Below are 26431 nucleotides of genomic sequence, written 5' to 3'. Positions count from 1 at the left end.
AAATATTAACAATTAGTGTAAAATATACAACAGATTTCAAAGTCTTAGTTTCAAAACAAGAATGTAAAATATTTCATTACTTTTTACATTGATTATGTGTGCAAAGGATAATTAAGTTGGATATATTGTCTTAAATACAATATAGTATTAAAGTGTATTTCACCTGTTTCTTTCTCTTTTTTTATTTTACTAATGTGGCTACTAGAAAATCTAAAATTACATATGTGTGTCACGTTTCTAATGGACCAAGAAAAAAAAAAAGATGGCGGGACCAAGATGGCTGGCTAGGTAGAAGCTTCCACTTATCCCCCTTGCAACAAAGACTCAAAAAAACAAGTGAATCAATTACTCATGGGACAATCTATGAACACTGACCGTCAAACACAGAACTAAGACGTTGACTTGAGTTACAGGCGAGTGAAAAGCCAGGCACTGAAGCAGCGGCCACTTCCAGAGCCAGTGTGCTATGCCACAGCGTTGAGCCCTCGCAGTTCCCTGGTGCCAGAGCGGTGGGGCTGATCGTGGCTTACTGGGACTGGGCAAGCACAGACACAGGCCTAACCCCCTGGACGAACCTCAGAGGGGACCCAGACAGTGCATGCAGGCTGCACACTGAAGCAGCTGACAGGCAAACGAAAAATCACAGGGAAGAAATGGCTGTTTTTGGAGCCTGGAGTGCAGCATCCCAGACAGGAAACCTTGGCGCTGGGCTTTGGACTAAGAGTGGAGGAGCTGATTGTGGCTTTCTGAGACAGCACAAGCATGGGACTCAGCCCTAACCCTCTGGGCCAGTCTCAGTGGGGATCCGGCCAGTGCACACAAGCTACATACCCCTCTAGAATATCAGAAGAAAACAGTCCTCACCAAAAAAGATAAGTAACTTTGTCTATCTTGCTACGCTACTCCCTCCTATCTATCTGATCCCTCCCCTCCCTGCCCCAGCCGGCTTCATTAACATTGGAATTCCCTGGGCCAGAGAGTGAAGAGCACTGCCGTTTTTGTTGTTGCTTGTTTTTTTCTTCTTTCTTTTCTAACCCATTCTCCCGGCCTGAGAAAAGCAGCATTTAACAATCAAAGGAAAAATCCTTCCCGGACTTCCCTAAACTGGAATAATAATACAGAACCAGCTCTATCCAGGCATAAGAGACCCACAGTCTTTGGCTTTCATCTCTACAGGGAACCAGGTGGCTATTATAATTCAAAGGCAATTCTGATAGAGATCTGACTGTAATTGTTTTAGCTGAGCAGTGGAAAGGCAAGATTTGGAGGTCAGGTATCTCTCTACCTATTAAACAGAGCCCTCACTGATCCACACCAGGGAAATGAGGGCTGAGGCTCCACCCACACTACCTAGCCACCTGCTAAAGGGGTCTGAGGATAGCAACACCTACCAATCTATAGAGGTACAAGCAATGGTGCCTAAGCTACAGCCTCAGAGCCCACCCACCAGCACGCTTTACAGAATAGAGCCATTCCTACCTCACCGACACTTGGGGGAAGGCTGTCAGCATCCTGCCCTCCTCAGAGTGTGACCCCCTTCTGCTACTACAAAATGGCACATACAACCATCACTATTACTCCTCTAAGTTAGTAAGTGAGAGCCTACACCACACAGTAGGTGGCCCTTTATCAGGACACCTGAGCTGATTCTATTCAAGAATATTGAATGGACTCATAGGCTCATATACCTGCTAACAGCTCAGACCAGCTGGTAACAGGACATAAGTGATTCAAAAGCTACAGCAATCAAGGCAGAACAATCTAGTAGTCCATCTGGGAGTATCGTAACAAAACAAAGAAGAAGATAAGACTCAGTGAGCAAATAGAAAACTTTACAATAGCTTATAGATGGCTCGGAGACAGCAGTTGATATCAAATCACATAAAGAAGCAGACCATGATTGCTTCTACAAACCCACAAAACAAAGAATCAAAATCATTCCCAGATGTAGGTACATTCCTGGAATTGCCAGATGTAGAATATAAAAAACTAATATACGGAATGCTTCAAGACATCAGGGATGACCTCAGAAATGAAAGAAGGCAATCTACAGAAAAAGCCAAGGAACACACAGATAAAGCAGTTGAAGAAATCAAAAAGATTATCCAAGAACATAGTGAAAAATTTAATAAGCTGCAAGAATCCATAGAGAGCATTCAGAAATTCAGAAGATTAACAATAAAATTACAGAATTAGACAACTCAATAGGAAGTCAGAGGAGGAGAATCAAGGAATTGGAATGCAAAGTGGGGAAGTTGGAGGATAAGGCAAATGATAACAATATATTTGAAGAAAAATCAGATAAAAGAATTTTAAAAAATGAAGAAACCCTAAGAATCATGTGGGACTCTATCAAGAAGAATAACTTGCATGTGACTGGAGTTCCAGAATGGAGGGGTAACAGAAAATACAGAGAGAATAGTTGAAGAACTGTTGGCAGAAAACTTCACTGGCATCATGAAAGATATCCAAGATGCTCATCGAACCCCATACAAGATAGATCCCAAAAGAAAATCACCAAGACATATTATCATCAAACTTGCCAAAACCAAAGATAAAGAAAAAAATTTAAAGGCAGCCAAGGATAAACAAAAAGTCACCTACAAAGGAGAATCAATAAGAATAAGTTCGGACTACTCAGCAGAAACCATGCAGGCAAGAAGGCAATGGGATGACATATACAGAGCACTGAAAGAGAAAAACTGCCAGCCAAGAATCATATATCCAGCAAAACTCTCTCTCAAATATGAAGGTGAAATTAAGACATTTACAGATAAACACAAGCTTAGAGAATTTGCAAGAAGCAAACCAAAGCTACAAGAATTACTAAAGAAAACTCTTTGGTCAGAAAATCAATATCAGATGCCAACACAACACAAGGTCACAGAAACCCTGATATCAACTCAGATAGGGAAATCACAAAAACAAAATAAGATTAATTAAAAAAAATTGCTCAAAAAGGGACTCATTGATGTCATTATGTAAAAGATTACAATAATCAAAAAAGAGGGACTAAATACAGAAGGCATAGATCTAACATATGGAGAGGAAACCAAGGGAATATAGGTCCATACAAGTCAGGTTTTTACTTAGTCAAATAAGGGTAAATATTAAGGTAACCACAAAAAGGCCTAACAATTCCATACTTCAAAATAAAAACCAAGATAAACATAATGACTCAGCAAAAATAAATTCAACTACTATGAAAAGGAGGAACACACAATTTACAAAGAAAAACTCAGGACAAAAAAGTAAGTGGGAAAATGAAATTGTCAACAACACACACAAAAAGGCATCAAAATGACAGCGCTAAACCCATACTTATCTATAATCGAGCTGAATGTAAATGAACTAAATGCACCAATAAAGAGACAGAGAGTCACAGACTGGATAAAAAAAACATGATCCACCTATATGTTGCCTACAAGAGACACACCTTAGGCTTAGAGACACAAATATACTAAAACTCAAAGGATGGAAAAAAAATATATCAAGCAAACAACAATCAAAAAAGAGCAGGAGTGGCAATATTGCTTTCTGACAAAATAGACTTTAAAGTTAAATCCACCACAAAGGGTAAAGGACACTACATAATGATTAAAGGGACAATTTACCAGGAAGATATAACCATATTAAATATTTATGCATCCAATGATAGGGCTGCAAGATTCATAAAACAAACTTTAACAGAATTGAAAAGTGAGACAGACACCTCCACAATTATAGTAGGAGACTTCAACACACCACTTTCAGTGAAGGATAGGACATCCAGTAAGAAGCTAAATAGAGACATGGAAGATCTAATTGCTACAATCAACCAACTTGACCTCATAGATTTATACACAACACTCCACCCAACAGATGCAAAGTATACTGTCTTTTCAAGTACACGTGGAACATTCTCTAGAATAGAACACATATTAGGTCATAAAACAAGCCTTTGAAGAATCCAAAACACTGAAATATTACAAAGCATCTTCTCAGACCATAAGGCCATAAAAGTAGAAATCAATAACAGAAAAACCAGGGAAAAGAAATCAAATACTTGGAAAATGAACAATACCCTGCTCAAAAAAGTCTGGGTGATAGTAGACATAAAGGAGGGAATAAAGGAATTTATAGAATTCAACGAGACTGAAAACACTTCCTATCAAAACCTTTGGGACACAGCGAAAGGAGTGCTCAGAGGTCAATTCATTTCAATAAATGCACACATACATAAAGAAGAAAGAGCCAAAATCAAAGAACTGTCCCTACAACTTGAACAAATAGAAAGAGAGCAACAAAAGAAACCGTCAGGCACCAGAAGAAAACAAATAATAAAAATTAGAGCAGAATTAAATGAATTAGAGAACAGAAAAACAATTGAAAGAGTTAACAAGGCCAAAAGATGATTCTTCAAAAAAATTAACAAAATTTATAAACCATTGGCCAGACTGACTAAAGAAATACAGGAAAAGAAAGAAATAACCTGAATAAGAAATGAGATGGGCCACATCACAACAGATCCAACTGAAATTAAAAGAATCATTATCAGATTACTACGAAAAATTATACGTTAACAAATTTGAAAACCTAGAAGAAATGGATGAATTCCTAGAAACACACTACCTACCTAAACTAACACAAACAGAAGTAGAACAACTAAATAGACCCATAACAAAAAAAGAGATTGAAAAGGTAATCAAAAAACTCCCAACAAAAAAAAAGCCCTGGCCCAGATGGCTTCACTGCAGAGTTCTACCAAACTTTCAGAGAAGAGTAAACATTGCTACTACTAAAGGTATTTCAAAGCATAGAAAAGAATTGAATACTACCTAACTCATTCTATGAAGCCAGCATAACCGTGATACAAAAACCAGCTAAAGACAGCACAAAAAAAGAAAATTAAAGCATAAAAAAAGAAAATTACAGACCTATATCCCTCGTGAACATAGATGCAAAAATCCTCAACAAAATACTAGCCAATAGAATTCAACAACATATCAAAACAATCCACCATGACCAAGTGGGATTTATACCAGGTATGCAGGGATGGTTCAATACTAGAAAAACAATTAATGTAATCCACCACATAAATAAAACAAAAGACAAGAATCACATGATTTTATCAATTGATGCAGAAAAGGCATTTGACAAAGTCCAACACCCATTCATGATAAAAACTCTCAGCAAAATAGGAATAAAAGGAAAATTCCTCAGCATAATGAAGGGCATTTATACAAAGCCAACAGCCAACATCATCCAAAATGGAGAGAACCTGAGAACATTCCTCTTGAGAGTGGGAACCAGACAAGGATGCCCTTTGTCACCGCTCTTATTCAACATTGTGCTGGAGGTCCTAGCCAGAGCAATTAGGCTAGATAAAGAAATAAAGGGCATCCAGATTCGTCAGGAAGAAGTAAAATTATGTCTATTTGCAGACGACATGATCTTATACGCAGAAAACACTAAGGAATCCTCAAGGAAACTACTGAAACTAATAGAAGAGTTCAGCAGAGTATTGGGATACAACATAAACATACAAAAACCAGTTGGATTCCTCTACATCAACAAAAAGAACATTGAAGAGGAAATCACCAAATCAATACCATTCACGGTAGCCCCCAAGAAGATAAAATACTTAGGAATAAATCTTATCAAAGACGTAAAAGACCTATACAAAGAAAACTACAAGGTACTACTGTGAGAAACCAAAAGGGACCTACAAAAGTGGAAAAACATACCTTGCTCATGGATACGAAGACTTAACACAGTAAAAATGTCTATTCTACCAAAAGCCATCTCTACATACAATGCACTTCCAATCCAAATTCCAATGTCATTTTTTAATGAGATAGAGAAACAAATCAACTTCATATGGAAGGGAAAGAAGCTCCAGATAAGTAAAGCATTACTGAAAAAGAAGAACAAAGTGGGAGACTCACTCTACCTGATTTTAGAGCCTATACTGCCACAGTAGTCAAAACAACCTGGTACTGGTACAACAACAGACACATAGACCAATGGAACAGAATTGAGAATCCAGATATAAATCCATCCACATAAGAGCAGCTGATATTTGACAAAGGCCCAGTGTCAGTTAATTGGGGAAAACATAGCCTTTTTAACAAATGATGCTGGCATAACTGGATATCCATCTGCAAGAAAATGAAACAGGACCCATACCTCACACCATGCACAAAAACTAACTCCAAATGGATCAAAGACCTAAACATAAAATCTAAAATGACAAAGATCATGGAAGAAAAAATAGGGACAACGTTAGGAGCCCTAATACATGGCACAAACAGAATACAAAACATTTCTAAAAACGCCCAAGAGAAACCAGATAACTGGGAGCTCCTAAAAATCAAACACCTATGCTCATCTAAAGACTTCTCCAAAAGAGTAAAAAGACCACCTACAGACTGGGAAAAAATTTTCAGCTGCGACACCTGTGACCAGTGCCTGATTTCTAAAATCTACATGACTCTGCTAAAACTCAACCACAAAAAGACAAACAACTCAATTAAAAAATGGGCAAAGGATATGAACAGGCACTTCACTAAAGAAGATATTCAGGCGGCCAACAAATACATGAGGAAATGCTCTAGATCATTAGCCATTAGAGAAATGCAAATCAAAACTACAATGAGATTCCATCTCACTCCAACAAGGCTGGCACTAATCCAAAAAGCACAAAATAATAAATGTTAGAGAGACTGTGGACAGATTGGAACACTTATACAGTGCTGGTGGGAATGTAAAATGGTACAACCACTTTGGAAATCGATTTGGCGCTTCCTTAAAAAGCTAGAACTAGAACTAACAACCATACGACCCAGCAATCCCACTCCTTGGAAAATATCCTAGAGAAATAAGAGCCTTCACACAAACAGATATACGCACACCCATGTTTATTGCAGCACTGTTTACAACAGCAAAAAGATGGAAGCAACCAAGGTGCCCATCAACGGATGAATGGATAAATAAATTATGGTATATTCACACAATGGAATACTACACATCAATAAAGAACCGTGATGAATCTGTGAAACATTTCATAACATGGAGAAACCTGGAAGGCACTATGCTGAGTGAAATTAGTCAGTTGCAAAAGGACAAATATTGTGTAAGACCACTATTATAAGATCTTGAGAAATAGTTTAAACTGAGAACAACATACACTTTTGTGGTTACGAGAGGGGGGAGGGAGGGAAGGTGGGTAGGAGAGGGGCATTTACTAAATAGATGGTAGACAAGAACTACTTTAGGTGAAGGGAAGGATAACACTCAACACAGCGGAGGTCAGCACAACTGGACTAAACCAAAGCAAAGAAGCTTCCTGAATAAACTGAATGTTTCGAAGCTCAGCGAAGCGGGGGCAGGGGTTTGGGGACCATGGTTTCAGGGGACGTCTAAGTCAATTGGCATAATAAAATCTGTTAAGAAAACATTCTGCATCCCACTTTGAAGAGCAGCGTCCGGGGTCTTAAATGCTAGCAAGCAGCCATCTACGATGCATCAATGAGTCTCAACCCACCTGGATCAAAGGAGAATGAAGAACACCAAGAACACAAGATAATAATGAGCTCAAGAGACAGAAAGGGTGACATGAACCAGAGACTATATAGTTCTGAGACCGGAAGAACTAGATGGTGCCCGGCTACAACCAATGACAGCCCTGACAGGGAACACAACAGAGAACCCCTGAGGGAGCAGGAGAACAGTGGGATGCAGACCCCAAATTCTCACAAAAAGACCAGACTTAATAGTCTGACTGAGACTATTAAGGACCCCGGTGATCATGTCCCCCTGACCTTCTGTTGGCCCATAACAGGAACCATCCCCGAAGCCAACTCGTCAGAAGTGGTTTGGACTGAACAGTGGGTTGGAGAGGGATGCTGGTGAGACGTGAGCTACTTGGTTCAGGTGGACACTTGAGACTATGTTGGCATCTCCTGCTTGGAGGGGAGATGGGAGGGTAGAGGGGCTTAGAAGCTGGCAAAATGGTCGCGAAAAGAGAGAGTGGAAGGAGGGAGAGTGCTGTCTCAAGCAGGAGAGAGTAACTGGGAATATGTAGCAAGGTGTATACGGGTTTTTGTGTGAGAGACTGGCTTGATTCGTAAACTTTCACTTAAAGCACAATAAAAATTATTTAAAAAAAAAATGGGGGAAAAAAAAAGCCAGTTGCTTTCCAGTTAGTTCTGATTCATTGTGGCCTTATGTGTGTCAGAGTAGAGCTGTCCTCCACAGGGTTTTCCATGGCTGTGACCTTTCAGAAGTAGATCAACAGGCCTTTCTCCCCAGGCACCTCTGGGTGGACTCAAACCACCAGTCTTCAGGTAGCAGCAGAGCACATTAACTGTGCCACCCAGGAACTCCTTCCAATGGAAAGCACTGCTCTAATTAGTTCCTACTGATCAAATAGGCCCAGAAGGGTGTCTGAGCATTTGTTTTGGTCTTCCAGTGGTCCTGAAGTTTATTCATTGTCCAAAATGACTGCCAGATGTTGTAGCGAAGTCTTTTGTATAGCAACTCCTTTGTTTGTTCTTCATTTTCTAATATAATGGGATTAGATAACAAAAAACTTATTTTTTGCTCTACTTGTATCATTTCTTTCCATCTTAGGTGAGAAAAAAAAATAGCCTGAAAAGTCTGCATTTATCAACACTTTCGTAAGACCTAAATATTTCAGATGCAGTGATATGTCTAACTCACTCTAAATATTAGCATAAAACTGTAAGCCTGGGATGTAATGATACAAATCATTATCTGTAGAGAAAAAGCAGAGCCACCTTCAGCCAGCCAACCATTGTTTATACTCCACTTGAGAGGAATTCCAGATGTGAGAGGGTACTGCTTCTTTTTAGGATGCCGATACCAGTTATAATAAGGATTAAATGACCCTTGGAGGAAGGGGTGGTGGACATGGTGGGTTGACACTTAACAGCCCTTCTACCTTCCTTCTGGATTGCCTTCCTCTGTGCAGAGGCTGGAAGGAGAATAACTGCCTTCCACAAGTTCTGTTGAAGACTGGGTAACAGATGTGATACAGGTTTGACAGAACACAAGCATGCACACAAAATTTGGAAGGTTGGAGAGGAGGTGAAGGCCACACTCCTGCTGCTTCTGTTCTTTCTGCTGTTGGGAAGGATTATTTTTATTTTTATTCTTTTGGTAGAATGAAGTGAATGTCAAGAGGCAGCATGTAAGGTCTTCACTTAGCTGGTATGGATCATAGCAGGGATGCCACTGTTCTCGGTCCAGCAGATACAATGGCTTCTGATGGTGGCAGCTGAAGTGGCTTTCAGATTGCAGAAAAGGCAGCAGCTCGTCTGGTGGCCCAACTCTGCAGTGTGGCTTTGAGAGAAATTCCTGAGTACTCAGTATAGAGCAGAGAAGTCTGATAGAAAAATGTGAGCCACATACGTAGTTTTAAATTAGTAGCCATGTGAAAAAAGTTGAAAGAAATGAGTAAAATTTCACTTAATCTAATATATCCAAAATTTTACCATTGCAATAAACAATCAGTATAAAAGTTAGTACTTAGCTATTTTACATTATCTTTTCATACTAAGTTTTAAAATATGGGATATGTATTTTCCTTTATTGTCCATCTGTGTTTGGACTAGCCACATTTCAAATTCTCAATTTCACAGCTCAATAGCAGCACCAGCAAGCTGTTTCTATGCAGAGTCAGACAGAAGTGTTTTAGGCTTTGCTGGCCACAGAGAGCTTCTGTTGCATGTTCTTCTTGAAAAATGTAAAAGTCATTCTTAGCTCATGAGCCATACAAAGTCACAGGTTGTAGTTTGCAACCCCTGCTCTGGAGTGTAAAACAGCATTTCTAATGGTTTTCTAAACCTCTCAGTTACACTGTGTTAAATTCTTTCTGATTGAAGTTGTAAAAGATTTCTTTTTACTTGGATCCACAATCAACACCCCTGGAAGAGGCAGTCAAGAAATCAAACAACACATTGCATTGGGCAAATCTGCAGCAAAAAACCCCTTTAAAGTGTTAAAAAGCGCAGATATCACTTTGAGGACTAGGGTGTGTCTGACCCAAGCCATGGTGTTTTCAATCACTTTGTATGCATGTGAAAGCTGGACAATGAATTAGGAAGACTGAAGAAGAATTGATGCCTTTGAATTATGGTGTCGGCAAAGAATACTGAATATACCGTGGACTACCAGAAGAACAAACAAACCCGTCTTGAAAAAATTTTACCCAGAATGCTTCTTAGAAGCGAGGATGGTGAGACTTCATCTCACATACTTTGGACATGTTATCAGGAGGGACCACTCCTTGGTAGAGAGTCAGCAAAAAATAGGAAGCCCCTCAAGAAGATGGATTGACACAGTGGCTGCAACAATGGGCTCAAGCATAACAGTGATCGTGAGGGTGGTACAGGACCAGGCAGTGTTTCAGTCTACTGTACATAGGGTTCCTATGAGTCGGAACTGACTAGACGGCATCTAACAACAACAACAAATCCTTTCTGCTAACATTACCAAGAATAGAATCTGTTGTCTGAAATTGAGCTCCAGCAGGCCAATAAAGGGGATTACACCCACTCTTCACTTACTGACCAACTCGTTATCCAGCATTTTGCACTTACAACAACAGTACAAAATATACTATCAGACTGTTTTGTACATTTACAACAAACATCTGACCATAAGGAACACCGAGGTACAAGGTGAGAGTAATGCTAGTTGTAATGGTTAAGGTTATGTGTCAACTTAACTGTTCAAACAACTGATTCTCAGTAGTTTGAAAATTATGTAATGATGTAGTCATCCTCCAATTTGTGATTTGATGTGCTCTTCCTCCATTTTTGCTTAATGCTGATTTTCACACAATAACTTGGTCTTTGGAACCTAATCATGTTGATAAGTGAGAAGTGCATATTCAACTCATTCTGCAGAGGAGAAATGCTAGAATGAGAATTAATATCTGTCCAACTCCAAAGCTGGCTTTTACATGCTGCATTATCTTCTCTCCATTATTATTAAGATATTCCTTATAGGGTCGCTATGAGTAGGTATCGACTCAACGGCACTGGATTTTTTTGATTTTAGCTTGATTAACAAACTTTCACTGAACCATTCATTAAACTTAGAAATACAGTAAAGCCTGCAAAAGGCAGAAACCTATCGAAGAAGGAAAACTCAAATGTTTTGCACTAAAAGGAGAGACAGCAAAGTGGCAAGACTGTGCCCTGGCAAAGGTGGAAAACTTTTGAGATCTGGAAAAACAAGGGAGTTCCATCGAGTTCCAACTCGCAGGTTTCACTATATTTATTAAATGAACACTATGTACTAGATAAGAAGCACTGGTGGCCCAGTGGCTTAAGTGATGGGCTACTAACCAAAAGGTCAGCGGTTGGAAACCATGAGCAGTTCCGTGGGAGAAAGACGTGGCAGTCTGCTTCCGCAGAGATTTACAGCCTTGGAAACCCTATGAGGTTGCTATGAGTCCTAATCGACTTGAAAACAGTGGGTTTGGTTTTTGGTTTTATGTAATAGATAGAGCCCTGGTGGCATAGCAGTTAAGAGCTCAGCTGCTAACCAAAAGATTGGCAGTTCAAATCCACGAGCCTCTCCTTGGAAACCCTATGGGGCCCTTCTACTGTGTCCTACAGGGTTGCTGTGAGTTGGAATTAACTCAGTGGCAATGGGTTTTGGTTTTTATGTACTAGATGGAGCCTGGTATCACAGTGGTTAAGCACTCAGCTGCTAACAGGTCGGCAGTTCGAACCCACCATTCACTCCATGGGAGAAAGATGTGTCAGTCTACTTCTGTAAAGATTTATAACCTCCGAAACCCTAAGGGGAGTTCTACTCTGTCCTACAGAGTCCCTATGAGTTGAAGTCAACTCAACAGCAAAGGGTTTTTTTTTTCTTTGCTATGTGCTGATGTAAATAATACAGACGTTTCACCTGCCATGCATTTAAGCTCACTTTTGAAAAGTTTCAAATTTTTTACCAATTTAAGTTGAGATACAAAATGAAGTAGAAAATTGACAATTTGCTTATTTCAATTAATACAGATGGCAAACCAGATAATTCAAGTTTGAATCAGTTAACCTCACATTGGCAGAGGTACAAATATTTTATATGCTCACTGTTTTTCTAATTCAAGATTTTTACTAGTTTCAGACATAATAAAAAAATTATTATTATTTGAAACTCTAGTTTCAGACATAATAAGGAGGTACTAAAATAAGTACAGAACAAAGCAATTACAGCCTGCATTTTAACTAATAACTAAGTTTAATAACTAAGTAGTGATGCCTTAGTTAAGCTAATATTTCAGCACATTATTTGGTTGCATGTTTGTTTACTCTTTGAATCTTCATTTACCCATAATTTTTTGACAGTGGTACTCCAAAACTCTGTGGTTTTGCTAATCTATTACAAGTGGATCACTTAGTATTTGTTTTTAAATACTTTAATAAAGTCCATTTTTAAAATTGGTTTGTCTTTGGACCAGCTCTGTTACCAACTGTCTCAGTCATCTAGTGCTGCTATAACAGAATTACCACAAACGGATGACTTCAACAAATAGAAGTTTATTCTCTCACAGTCTAGTAGGCTATAAGTCCATATTCAGGTAATCAGCTCCAGGGGAAGACTTTCTCTCTCTGTTGGCTCTGGAGAAGGGTCCTTGTCATCAATCTTTCCTTGGTCTATGTCTTCCAATGTCTCTCTGCTTGAGTCTCTCTTTTATATCTCAAAAGAGATTGACTAAAACACAATCTAATCTTATAGATTCAGTCCTGCCTCATTAACATAACTGCCACTGATCCTCTCTCATTAACAACATAGAGATAGGAGTTACAACACATAGGAAAATCACATCAAACAACAGTATGGTGGACAATCACAGGGAATCATGGCCTAGCCAAACTGATACGCATATTTTTGGAAGACGCAATTCAATCTGTGACACCAGCCCTTCCTGGGACTGCAAAGAAAGCACAAGTTGGGTATTTACAATGACCTCATTTTAAATTCCAAATTAAATTTCTTTGCATGTAACACTTCTTCAACTCTTAATTGTGTAGTTGGTTTACACTGGTTCATCTTCTTTGAGAGTCTGAACCATCTTACGTTCATCTAACACTGCGCAGTGCCTAAAACAGTGTTTTCCATATAGCAAAACTTTATTAAGTCTGTGTATCGGAAACCCTGGTGGCATAATGGTTAAGCACTGCAGTTACTAACCAGAGGGTTGGCAGTTCGAATCTGCCAGGGGCTCCTTGGAAACTCTACGGGGCAGTTCTACTCTGTCTGATAGGGTCACTGTGAGTCGGAACCGACTCAATGGCACTGGGTCTGGGTAAACACAGTATCTGCGAAGGGACCCAACATTCCTAGTATTTTTCTCCCATTTTGGTTTTTGTTTTCTGTCTGTGCAGCAAATGACATAATATTTGTCACAGACTGTTATTTCCACAGCAACAACTAGACATGCTATCAGATTTGTTCTGAAGACTTTGGAGGCACTTTTCCTCTCTAGGAAGATTACAAGCACCTTTGGGTTGAGGACTACGAGGCTTGAGGCATAACTCCACTAACTTTAGGGGTGTTTTCATAGTATTTCTAGAGTACGAATCTATACAAAATAATCTTTTCCTGACACTGTGAAGGCTGGTCCAATTTTTTCCCCCCTGGAATTAGGACAAAAAAAAGAAAGAGGAGTAAGAATACTAGGAGGAAAAAAAAAATCCATTCTTCAAAGTCTTAGAGGGAAAATCATGAAAACTCTAAATTTTAAATATGGAGCCTGAAGAAGTGGACACTTAAAATCTTCTAGGTTCATTATTAAAAGACTTATTAAAGCAGCGGAGTCATTTCCATTAGGAATGTAATAAATATCAATAATAATTTGATAGGCTTGGTATAATTCAACAATGAAATGGTAGAATAAATGACTGAACGAATTGACTTTTCAATATATGCTAGTACCAGTTGCCATCAAATAGATTCATACTCACGATGACTGCATATGTATTAGAGTAGAACTGTGATCCATAGAATTTTTAATAACTGATTTTTCAGAAATAGATTGCTAGCCTTTTCTTCTGAGGCACCTCTGGGTAAACTGCCATCACCAACCTTTTGGTAAACAGCTGAATACATTAAGCATTTGCACCATCTGGGAACTCTATATGTGTATATATATATATATATATATATATATTTTTTTTTTAATTAAGTACTGAGAGAGAGAGAGGCTTGTCACAATTTAAATAATGTTTTTGTTATTCTCATCTACTTTCCCAATGTAAGTGTAGTTTGAAAAAAAGGAGCTGACCGTTTTTCAGATATACCTATTAAACTCATATACTTAAGAAAATATCTTCAGGCTTTTCCACATATTCATTTTTTCTTTCTAATTATATGGTGAAAATGCTTACAAACATTGGCAATGTCAACTGACGGCCTCCATGCAAATGGTCAATCTCTCTCACATTAATATGTAAAATGTATTATTGTCTCCTATTTTGCATAACAACACTAACACTATATAACACAAAAATGGATATTGAAAAAGGTTCACATTTGAGCGAAGAGTTTTCACTACATTAAAAATATTTTTATATTATTTTTATTTTAGTAAGACTTCTTGTGGAACTTGTTTACTAACTAACATTAGATTGTTTCTAGTTGATCTGGGAAACAGGAACTTTCTATAAGCTATAGAAACAGGTAGTTTTCAATGTTTCCAAAGAGTTAAATACTTCAAAAAAAAAGTAGGTGTAAAACTTGAAAACAATTTACTTTATCTCTTTATTTAGAGTAAAAAATATTTGGGTTTGATTCCTGACTCATCCTCTTTTTCTATTGGCAAATTATTTAACCTCTCTCAACATCTCTAAACCTCTCTAGAATTATTGTGAGGATAAACATAAATAATTTCATATACATGTATCATGTAGTACAGTGCACTGCAAAAAAGGGGCACTGAATAAATGGTAGCTAACACCATTTTTTGTGTTACTGGGAAAAGTGTAATTATAAGGGTAGGAGGTAACATCTGTATAGGTATAAAAAAGTTCTTTATTTACACTAGACATATGACTGGGTTGTATTATCCTAAACCACAACAAAACAAAATAAGTTTATTAATACGGGATTAACTTCAAGATGAAGTCCCTGAGTGGTGCAGATGGTTAAAGTGCTGGGCTGCTAACCAAAATGTGGGAGGTTTGAGTCCACCAAGAGGCACCATGGAACAAAGGCCTTGTAATCTGCTTGCAAAAAAAAATCAACCTTTGAGTACCTTATGGGGCACAGGTCTACTCTGGTACACATGTGGTCAAGATTAGTTGGAGTAGACTCAACGGCATCTTTTTTTTTTTTTTTAATGACTCAGGGAACAGCCAACACTGTTAAACAGGCATAGATCCAACTTTGCAGAGCACAGAGAACTTCTGTGCCTCTAGCAATTTTAAAGATCATTCACAAAACCAATTTGCATTTGCATTCTGATAACCTTCACCTCATGTTTTATAAGTTGATGGAGTGTGCCCGTAAATTCAAGAGGCAGTTTGAAAAGTGGTAACAGCACAAACTTGCAAGGTAGCCGGTGGTATGCTGCAGCCATCATTCTCGAAAATTAATAATTAAATATTCAGGTGTTGTGAGCCTGTTGTTAAGCCATTGGTAGCTTAAAACTGGCCAGGGTGGGAGTATTTGTGCCATGGAAATTGGCAAATGCTACAAACTTGGTTTGTTTGTTTGACTACTGTTTTTTTTTTTTTCCTGAAGAGCTGGTTTGGCAGTACACCACTGATGCAGAAGCATATCTGTTTAAATACCAGTTTTAACATTTAATGGTTCTATACCCTTGACAAGTTGTTTCTCTCCTGGAATTTCTTCATCTAGAAAATGGGTATAATCATTTGTATGTCATAGGGTTGCTTTGAAGTTTAAATGAGTTAACTTCTATTATCTCTTAATACATAATAAATGGCCATTCATATCAATAAGCTCAAATCATGAAAGTGACAACAATAAACAGAAACACAGAAACCAGAAGCACAAGAAGAATCCTCCAACAACAGTGAAATTTTTGCTGTGTTAACCCACTGCTGTCAAGTCGATTCCGACTCATAGTGACCCTATAGGACACAGTAGAACTGCCCCAGAGGGTTTCCGTGGAGCAGCTGGTGGATTCAATTTGTCAACAAATGTCATTGAACAAACAACTGTAAATACACAATAGGAAGCAATCCAATGAACTCAAGGTTTCACTCACCATGGAGAGATTGCTGGATGCTTGTCCATTCTCCCCAAAAGGTGAGAAAGGAGAACCAGTTCTACCCAAGGTGCTCTCTTGGTTAGCTTGTTGCTCTGAGACTGGTTCATATAAGCTGTCCATAGAACCCTCCTACAAAACAGAGATTTACAAGTAGAGAAATGACAGAATGACAATTTTGCTTGAGGAGTCTAATTTGTTTATCCACATTTCTGTACCACCCCCATCTATATTACCCTGAACGTAGGGATTCAGAGTTTATGGTATGCCAATTTACAACAGTGAACAAGACAGTGAAGAAAGACATTCTTGCCCCTTCATTCCAGACCCAGGAATTTCAACATGACTCTAAGTGTTGGGGAGGAATGCACAAAATGAGATGATTCTCCTCAAAATGCTTTATGAAGACATCAAGGTACTAAATATATTCAGATGACCAATAAAGTGTATACAGTACGAGGTCACAGATTTTAGTCCTGTGTGTGCCTCTAATTAGTACCATGTCTTTACATAAGAAACAATCTGCTGCACTTCATCTTCTTAAATTGCAATACAAGAGTTTTACTCACCTGCCAGAGCAGTTATATGGATAAAATGATAACATTTGTGCTTTAAAATAGCAAAAGTGTTTCACAAGTACAAAGCGTTAATGTTTATGTTTAGATAATTTATATTAATAAATAATATTGAGTTTGTTTTTTATTTTTTTATGGAATAGCATATTTTAAACTGTGTATGAGTTTGCAGTTAAAATCATTGCAAATTTCATTGTAAATCTGCTTTGTATTTGGGAAGTAACCTTATTAACTGAATTGCTTTTCTTTTGTTTTCCTTTTTAGACAGAATTGTCACATAAAAACAGTCTCAAAGGAGAGGTGTACATTTTGTATAATGAAAAGTTCTAGAAATATTAACTGATGATGCTGATAATGGTGTCATCAATATCCGAGCCTGAGAGATTATTAAAGCGGTTTCTTTCTTGAAACAAGTTAAAAATGCAGTATTTCTTTGAAAATGTCCTCATATTTTAAAAATATCTTATTACAATATAAACAAAATAAATGTATTGCCTACATTTAGAACTTTCAGGCAAATACCCTCTGCAGTTTCATATTTTAAGCACTCCTGCTTCAAACACATGGAAAATTATTGGGAAAATTAAAAAGACTTGCTCTGAGGATTTAATGACAACTTATAACTCATTGCCGTCAAGTTGATTCCAAATCACATTGTTATTAGGTGCCTTCGAGTTGGTTCTGACTCATAGTAATCCTATGTACAACAGGATAAAACACTGTCCCTGGACCTGTGCCATCTTCAGAATCATTGCTATTTTAAACCCATTGTTGCAGCCACTGTGTCAATCCATCTCATTGAGGGTCTTCCTCTCTTTCCCTGACCCTCTAGCTTATTGAGCATGATGTCCCTCTCCAGGGACTGGTCCCTCCTAATAACGTGTCCAAAGTACGTGAAAGAAAGTCTCACCATCCTGGCTTCAAAGGAGCATTCTGATTGTACTTCTTCCAAAACAGACTTGTTTGTTCTCCTGGCAGTCCATGGTATGTTCAATATTCTTCGCCAACACCTTAATTCAAATGCTCCAATTCTCCTTTGGTCTTCCTTATTCATTGTCCAGTTTTTGCATGCATATGAGGTGATTGGAAACCCTGGTGGTGTAGTGGTTAAGTGTTACAGCTGCTAACCAAAGGGTCGGCAGTTCAAATTCGCCAGGCGCTCCTTGAAAACTCTATGGGGCAGTTCTACTCTGTCCTATAGGGTCACTATGAGTCAGAATCAACTCGACGGCACTGGGTTTGGTTTTTTTTTTTTTGGTATGAGGCAATTGAAAACACCATGGCTTGGGTCAGGCTCATCTTAGTCCTCAAAGTGAAATCCTTGCTTTTTAACACAATGAAGAGGTCTTTTGTAGCAGATTTGTCCAATGCAATGCATCCTTTGATTTCTTGACTGCTGCTTCCATGGGCATTGATTGTAGATTCAAGTAAAATGAAGTTTTTGACAATTTCATTTTTTTTTTTTCCATTTATCATGATGTTGCTGATTGGTCTAGTTGTAAGGATTTTTGTTATTTTTATGTTAAGATGTAATCCATACTGAAGGCGGTAGTCTTCGATTTTCATCAGTAAGTGCTTCAAGTCCTCTTCACTTTCAGGAAGCAAGATTGTATCAACTCCATTTTGCAGGCTGTTAATAAGTCTTCCTCCAATCCTGATACCATGTTCTTCTTTATATAGTCCAACTTCTCAAATTATTTGCTCAACATACAGATTGAATAAGTATGGTGAAAGGATACAATCCTGACACACAACTTTCCCGATTTTAAAACACACAGTATTGCCCTGTTCTGTTCAAACAACTAACTCTTGGTCTGTGTACAGGTTCCATATGAGCACAATATGAAGTGTCCCGGAATTCCCATTCTTTGCAAGGTTATACATAATTTGTTATGATCCACACAGTCGAATCCTTTTGAATAGTTAATAAAACACAAGTAAACATCACTCTGGTATTCTCTGCTTTCAACCGAGATCCATCTAACATCAACAATGATATCCCTCTTTTCACATCCTCCTCTGAGTTCAGCTTGAATTTCTGGCAGTTACCTGTTGGTGTACTGTTGCAACCATTTTTGAATGATCTTCAGCAAAATTGTACTTCAGTGTGATATTAACGATATTGTTCAATAATTTCTGCATTCTGTTGGATTACTTTTCTTTGAAATGGGCAAAAATACGGATCTCAGCCAGTCAGTTGCCAGAAAGCTGCCTCCCAAATTTCCTGGCATAGACAAGTGAGCACCTCAAGTACTGCATCCATTTGTTGAACTATCTCAATTGGTATTCCATCAATTCCTAGGACCTTGTTTTTCACCAGTATCTTCAGTGCAGCTTCATGCAATATCTTCCTTTAATACCATTGGTTCTTGGTCATATGCTACCTCCTGAAATGGTTGAATGTTGACCAATTCTTTTTGGTACTGTGAGTGTGTATTCCTTCCATCTTTTTTTTTTTTTTTTTTTTGATGCTTCCTGCATTGTTCAATATTTTGTGCAAAGAATTCTTCAGAATTCCAACTTGAGGCTTGAATTTCTTCAGTTCTTTCATCTTGAGAAATGCCTAGTGTGATTTTCCCCTTTTGTTTTCTGACTTCAGGTCTTTGCACATTTCATTATAATACTTTGTCTTCTCGAGCCACCTTTTGAAATCTTCTGTTCAGCTCTTTTGCTTCATCATTTCTTCCATTTGTTTTAGCTGCTCTACATTCAAGGGCTAGCTTCAGAGTCTCTTCTGACATTCATTTTGGTCTCTTCTTTCTTTCCTGTCTTTTTAACAATCTTTTGCTTTCTTCATGTATGATGTCCTCGATGTCATCCCACAAATCATCTGATGTTCAGTCATTAGTGTTCAATATGTCAAATTTATTCTTGATTTGATCTCTAAATTCAAGTGGGATACACTCAAGGTAGTTCTTTGGATCTTGTGGACTTGTCTTAATTTTCTTGAGCTTCAATTTGAAATTGCACATGAGCAGTGGATGGCCTGTTCCACAGTTGGCCCCTTCCTGTCCTTGTTCTGGCTGATGATATTGAGCTTCTCCATTGTCTCTTCCCACAGCTGTAGTTGATTCGATTCCTGTGTTTTCCATGTGGCGAGTTCCACCTGTATAGTTGCTGTTTGTGTTGTTGAAAGGTATTTATAATGAATAAGTTGTTGCTCTTGAAAAATTTTATCATGCCATCTCCAGTTTCATTTCTATCACAAAGGCTATATTTTCTAACTACTAGTCCTTCTTCTTTATTTCCAACTTTCACGTTCCAATCACCAGTAGTTATCAATGCATCTTGATTGCAATTTCAGACTGCAGAAGTTGGTCAAAATCTTCAACTTCCTTATCTTTGGCATAAGTGGTTGGTGTGTAAATTTGAATAATTATATGATTAACTGGCCTTCCTTATAGGCATATGGATATTATCTTATCACTGACAGCACTGTACTTCAGGATAGATCTTGAAGTGTTATTTTTGATGATGAATGCGATGCCATTCCTCTTCGGTTTGCCATTCCTGGAATAGTAGGTCAGTCTGATTCCAAATGGATAATACTATCAGCTCACTAATAGGTAAGATATTGATCTTTTTGTGTTCCATTTCATTTTTAACAACTTCCAATTTTCCTAGATCCACACTTCCTACATTCTATGTTCTGATTGTTAACAGACTTTGCAGCTGTTTCTTCTCATTCTGAGTCATGCTACATCAGCAAATGAAGGTTCCAGAAGCTTGACTCCATCCATTCATCAAGGTCTACTTTACTTTGAAAAGGCAGCTCTTCCCTAGTGGTATTTTGAGTGCCTTCCAACCTGAGGAGCTCATCTTCCAGCACTATACCAGACAATATTCCACTACTTTTTTTTTTTTATTCATAAGATTTTCACTAGCCAGTTTTTTTAAGAAGTAGACTCCTAAATCCTTCTTCCTAGTCTGGTTTAGTCTGGAAGCTCAGAAAACCTGTACACCATGGGTGACCCTGCTGGTATTTGAAATACTGGTGGCATAGCTTCTAGCATCACAGCAACACGCAAGCCCCCAATTAAGACAAACTGACAGATGCGTGGTGGACTGACAGACCAATATTCTTCACCAATGCCATAATCCAAAGGCATCAGTTCTTTTGGTCTTCCTCATTCATTTTCCAGCTTTAGAATGCATATGAGGCAATTGAAAATACCACAGCCTGGGTCAGGTGCACCTTATTCCTCAAAGTGATATCTTTGCTTTTTAACACTTTAAACATATTCATAGCAGGTTTGCCCAATGCAATATATCGTTTGATTTATTGACTACTTCTTCTATGGGCATGGATTGTGGATGCATGTAAAATTAAATCTTTTACAACTTCAATCTTTTCTCTGTTTATCATAATGTTGCTTATTGGTCCAATTGTGAGGATTTTTGTTTTCTTTATATTGAGGTGTAATTCATACTGAAGGCTGTGGTCTTTGATCTTCATCAGTAAGTGCCTCAAATTCAGTAAGTGCCTCACTTTCAGCAAGTAAGGCTGTGTCATCTGCACATTGCAGGCTGATGTCACATTCTTCTTCATGCCCAGCTTCTCAAATAATTTGCTCAGCATACAGATTTAATAAGCATGGTGAAAAGATACAACCCTGAAGCACACAATTACTGATTTTAAACCATGCATTATCCCCTTATTTTGTTCAAATGACTGTCTCTTGGTCTATATACAGGTTCCACATGATTACATTTAAGTGTTCTAGAATTCCCACTCATAGGGGAACCCAAAACCTAAGAGAAACACAAAGTGGCAAGTGAAACAAACTAAGCCCTATCCAGAAACAGGCAGCATTGACCAGCTCTTAGGCTTTGTGAGGTAATGGACAATGGACATCTTCTATGTGAGGCAAAGAGTCCCATGGTGTGCACATGATTAAAGTGCTTGGCTGATAACAGAAAGCTCAAAGGTTCAAATCCACTGAGTGGCATATCAGAAGAAAGGCTTGCCATCCTCCTTGTGAAAAAATCAGCTACTGAAAGCTTTATGCAGCCCAGTTCTGCTCTGACACATGTTAAGTGGCCATGAGTCAGAGCTGACTATATAGGCAGCAAATCTCTTTTCACTAGTTTAAGTAAGGTGAGCTCCATGTTGAAATCCAGGGGCTATGGCAGTACTCACAGCTACAAAAGAATGATGAAGAAAGCTTCTGCCAGCAACTGCTGGGTCTCCTGCTTCTGGGAAGCTGTGGGACAGAAAGCAGAATTCAACAACACGGCCACAAATGGGGCTATAAAACAAGCTGCCAGCTGGTTCAGAGACAGGATCAGCGATACACCAAATATCACTTTAGGGTGGCATTCCTGGACCAGCAAGGTAAGTCCTGGTTCTAAATCCGGACCTCAGATAGTAACTGTGAGATTTTTGCCTCACAATTAGATGGAGAGAGGTCAGGAGGCCAGGAAGGAAGAAGGGAAGGAGGGAGAAAAAGAGAAAGAAAGAGAGAAGAAAAAAAAAGAGAGAAGAAAATTCTGTTTCAAAATAAGCCAAGACACATTAAGAGATCAAACGCTGAGAGAGCCAGCTGAAATGACAATCTGAAAATAAAACCGTTTCATTCCAGATACACTTTAAATCACAAAACAGATAAAGAAGTAATTTAAAGAACACTTATGACATATAATTACTTATGAAAAGGTAATATTCAATTAAAAATAATTGATGATGAAACCAAAATAGGAAGCAATGAAATAGGAACCAGACAACAGGGACAAAAAAATAAATGATTTTAAAATCTTGAAATTAAATCATAGAATCACTGAAATTTATTTTAGATACTCAAAAGAGAGAATTAGAGAATGTTGAAGAACTCTCCCAGGACATGGGAGGATAAATAGAAAACTTGTGAAACATGCAGTTAAAAGTGTAGAGGGGGTATTGGGAGACTGAAACATAGGTCTAATAGGAATTCTAGGGGAAAAGGAGATCGAATTTTCTGGTCAATGCAGGAAAATTACAGGTCAATTTTATGTAGTAACATAGGTACAAAAATTCTGAATAAAATACTAAAAAATTAAGTTTAATAGAGTATATAAAATACATCATAACAAATCAAAACCAAACCAAACCCATTGCCATTGAGTCAATTCCAACTCATAGCAACCCAGCAGGACAGAGTAGAACTGCCCCATAGGGTTCCCAAGGCTGAAATCTTTATGGAAGCAGACTGCCACATCTTTCTCCCGTGGAGCAGCTGGTGGGTTTGAACTGCCAACCTTTCAATTAGCAGCTTAACCACTGTGCCACCAGGGCTCCTCCCCATCATGACAAAGCAGTATTTAATATAGGAGTATGAGAATGCTTCAACATTTAAATAAACATACATGCAATATTTAAATAAAGTATGTTATTTTTTCTCAGGAAATATGCTGAGGCATTTATTTGAAAAAAGGTAACATCAATTCATGATAATCTCTTAGCAAATTAGGAAAGAATTGAACTTCCTTAACCTGACTAGAGTTATTTACAAAAAACCTTTGGAAGACTCAATTAGAAGTAATTACATGAGAGTTAGAAACAAGACTAGGATGCCTGCCACCGTATCGTTCATTCTTGTCATTGTCGCAGAGGAGAGGGAGGTTGAGAATGATATCATTCCTAAAGAAGAGGAGAATGTACAGGTTATCTGTGTAAAAATCTAAGAAAAACTACAGATTAGCTGCCAAAATTAAAAAGCTAATTCTGCAAAAATATTTATTTGTAATGTCAATATCTAAAAATCAAGAATGTTTCCAAAAATCAGCAAAAACAAATTAGGAAAAAAAAAAAAAGCAGCCAAAATTTCTCAGGTGCCTGAGAATACATTCAGCAAAAGGCGTGTAAGATTTTTATGGAGAACATTATAAAACATTATTCAATGACATGAAAGAAGATTTGGATAAATGAAGAGCTATACATGTTTGTGGATAAGAGGATAAGTTTTACGAGACCATAATGAAGTCAATTTCCCCCTAAAATAATGTAAAAATCAATTACACTTTAATGAAAATCCCGTAAAAGATTTGCACATAACCTGGCAAGATAATCCTAAAATATACATAGAATAAAGGCTTAGCAAGTCCAGATTTTGAAGAAGGACAAGTAGGGGGTATTATTCCTCATAGGATATCTACTTGGCACTAGAATAATCATAACAGGTATTTTGAAAAGTAAGATATAAGTGAAGGGCTAGAGACGAAGCAATGGAAGAAAGCTCAAATAAAGACAGAAGGAGCACTTCAAATCACTGAAGAAGTGGTGCTGGAAGAACTGATTATTCAGAGAAAAACATAAATTGGATTCCTACGTAACGTAAAAATAAAGTCCAGATGAAAAAATAACTTGTTGTCGTTAGGTGCCGTCAAGTCGGCTCCGACTCATAGCGACCCTATGCACGGCAGAACGAAACACTGCCCGGTCCTGCGCCGTCCTTACTATAACTAAAAAATAACTACATATGAAAAAACAATACTTTAAACTACTAGAGGAAAATATGGAAGAATATACCGTCCTAATATTGGAGCAGCGAAATAACCAGTTTTAAAAAGACAAAACTGGTAACGTTCTATCTTCTTTATCCATTAACTCGCGAAATATTTCTGAGACTTTAGCTAACTTTTGATATAATTTGCTAATAATAGTGTATCTACACATGAACATAATCAGTGGAAACCCAAAATTATTGGTTAATGTATTTAAACTTACTGTGTCAAAGGGTTTTGCTAATTTATGTCACTTAGTATTCTGGATTGCAGTTGCCCATTTAGAGTCTGCATGTCCCCCTAGGCTGACCTGCACTTTGCATGGACTGGGAAATTGACACTCTTATTCTCACTCTGTCCAAATTATCCAGCACAACATATACAGAAGATGCTCAAAAATATTTGTCACGTGTACAAGTAAATCAATGAATAAATGTGATCTTGGGATCATCTTCCAACTTCACTTAGACCCTAAATAAATTTTTAATCAAGATTTAAAAGAATGAGTCATATTAAAATGTTTCACCATGATTTTATGAATAAGTACTTCACTGGGTTACAAAGTCACCTTAAACTCAGTAACTATAGGACAAGCTCAAGAAAATCATCTTGCTTCAAATGGGCAAGCTGTTTTAAAAGCCTTCTAACAAGGTAAACTAAGAATTCTGGAGTCAGGGAGGTACCCATAAAATTGCATCCCCACCTCCCTTTTGAAAGATAGATGCCATTTCCGAGTTTATAGATCCAAAATTATAGCAATCGCCTTTAATGGGTCATTTACAGTATCCTTGGTTCAGAATGGAGAGTTCATTAAGTCTCTGCCTTTATATTTCTCTTAAAAGTTCCATTTACGAAAAGATTTACAATTATCCCCACACTTTTAAATAAGAGAATGTTTAACTCTTTCACTGCCTTCCCTTACTAGTAATCTTAATATATAAAATGATTTTATATATTAAAAAAAAAATGGCGATGCTTAATATATAAAATCATTTGCTTCCTAGAGTTTCAAGGTTAATATATTTATATAGACATTTTGTAAGCTTCCTTTCCACTAAATCAGTAGTTTTCAATCTCTTTTTTAAAATGTATCCTTCCGTGTGTTGATATTCCTACAGACACAGATAAAATATGCTTGGGGTGACACACAAACCCCTGGCAAAAGCTGTACTCCCCCCATTTCACAGCTGATAACAGCACAGCGAAGTGTTGCAAGACTCTGGTTGAGACCTGGATGAAATAATTGTACTTATTTACTCCACGTGAAAGAATAAAAATGCCTAAAATAATTTTGACTTTTTATCCAAGAACTTTGCACCCATTTTTTTTTTATTAAACCAATTCATTTTGATAATAAATAGGTTTTGGAATGTTTGAACCATGTTCATGAGGGTTCAGACCACTCAAATATATTTTTGAGCAAGTAACATCTCACTGATAACTTTAAAAGAGAGAAAAGAGTTGCAATCCTATTGAGTCTGTGAGGAGCAGCTTGGAAGCAATCCTTTGGAGTACGTGCTCCGTTTCCTTTATTACAGAGAAACACCAGCATCCTCATTATATAGTTACACGTCTTTAGCAGCAGGATTACAAACTTACGCCACGCTATGCTGTACCCACGCTATGTGATAGATACATGAGCATACTGAGTATATTATCATTCAGAATGATTTCAGAACACAATCTTTTCTGGTGCAATAAGTGCCTATTTCCGTAGGAAGTCTATTCCTATAAAACACATATAGCTCTTTCAGGTCAACTAGAAAAGAATGCACCATACCACTTCAATCACCTGAAATGGGATTTCTGCAGCCAGATGTACGTGGCACAAAGCAGAGTTGCGAGCTGGCAGTTATTTTGTAAATTGGGACTGTACAGCCAACCCAAACGCGATGAGTCAGCCTCCCACCACTCATAACTGCATTTTATTTTGCAAGATGCTGTAAGATTAAATCCCTTATCTTGGCTTAAAATGCCTCCTCTTTAGGTATTACAATGCATGTCAGCACCATCACTAGCGATTATGTTAATCTCACTTGCAGTTTGGAAAGAAAACAAACATCAGAGTGAACCATTCTATTTCTCCAAATGACAGGGATCTCCTCCAGACATCTTGAAAAAC

The 26431-nt window shown here is 37.8% G+C and overlaps 1 protein-coding gene across 1 annotated transcript in view; it reads right to left on the bottom strand.

The window, feature by feature from the left end:
* The window catches only part of SAMSN1 (SAM domain, SH3 domain and nuclear localization signals 1), a 178150-nt gene that overhangs the window by 59250 nt on the left and 92469 nt on the right, over nucleotides 1-26431 (bottom strand). The window contains exons 2-3 of the mRNA XM_049857858.1: nucleotides 23353-23446; nucleotides 16256-16387 (exon numbers count right to left, since the gene is read on the bottom strand). Of these exons, the coding sequence (XP_049713815.1) occupies nucleotides 16256-16387; nucleotides 23353-23446 (226 nt within the window). The remainder of the gene's footprint in view (nucleotides 1-16255; nucleotides 16388-23352; nucleotides 23447-26431) is intronic.

Source organism: Elephas maximus, chromosome 18, assembly GCF_024166365.1.
Source record: "Elephas maximus indicus isolate mEleMax1 chromosome 18, mEleMax1 primary haplotype, whole genome shotgun sequence".
Taxonomy (NCBI): Eukaryota; Metazoa; Chordata; class Mammalia; order Proboscidea; family Elephantidae; genus Elephas; species Elephas maximus.
Note: the sequence above shows the minus strand (reverse complement) of the source record. Positions and strands in the feature narration are given on the sequence as shown.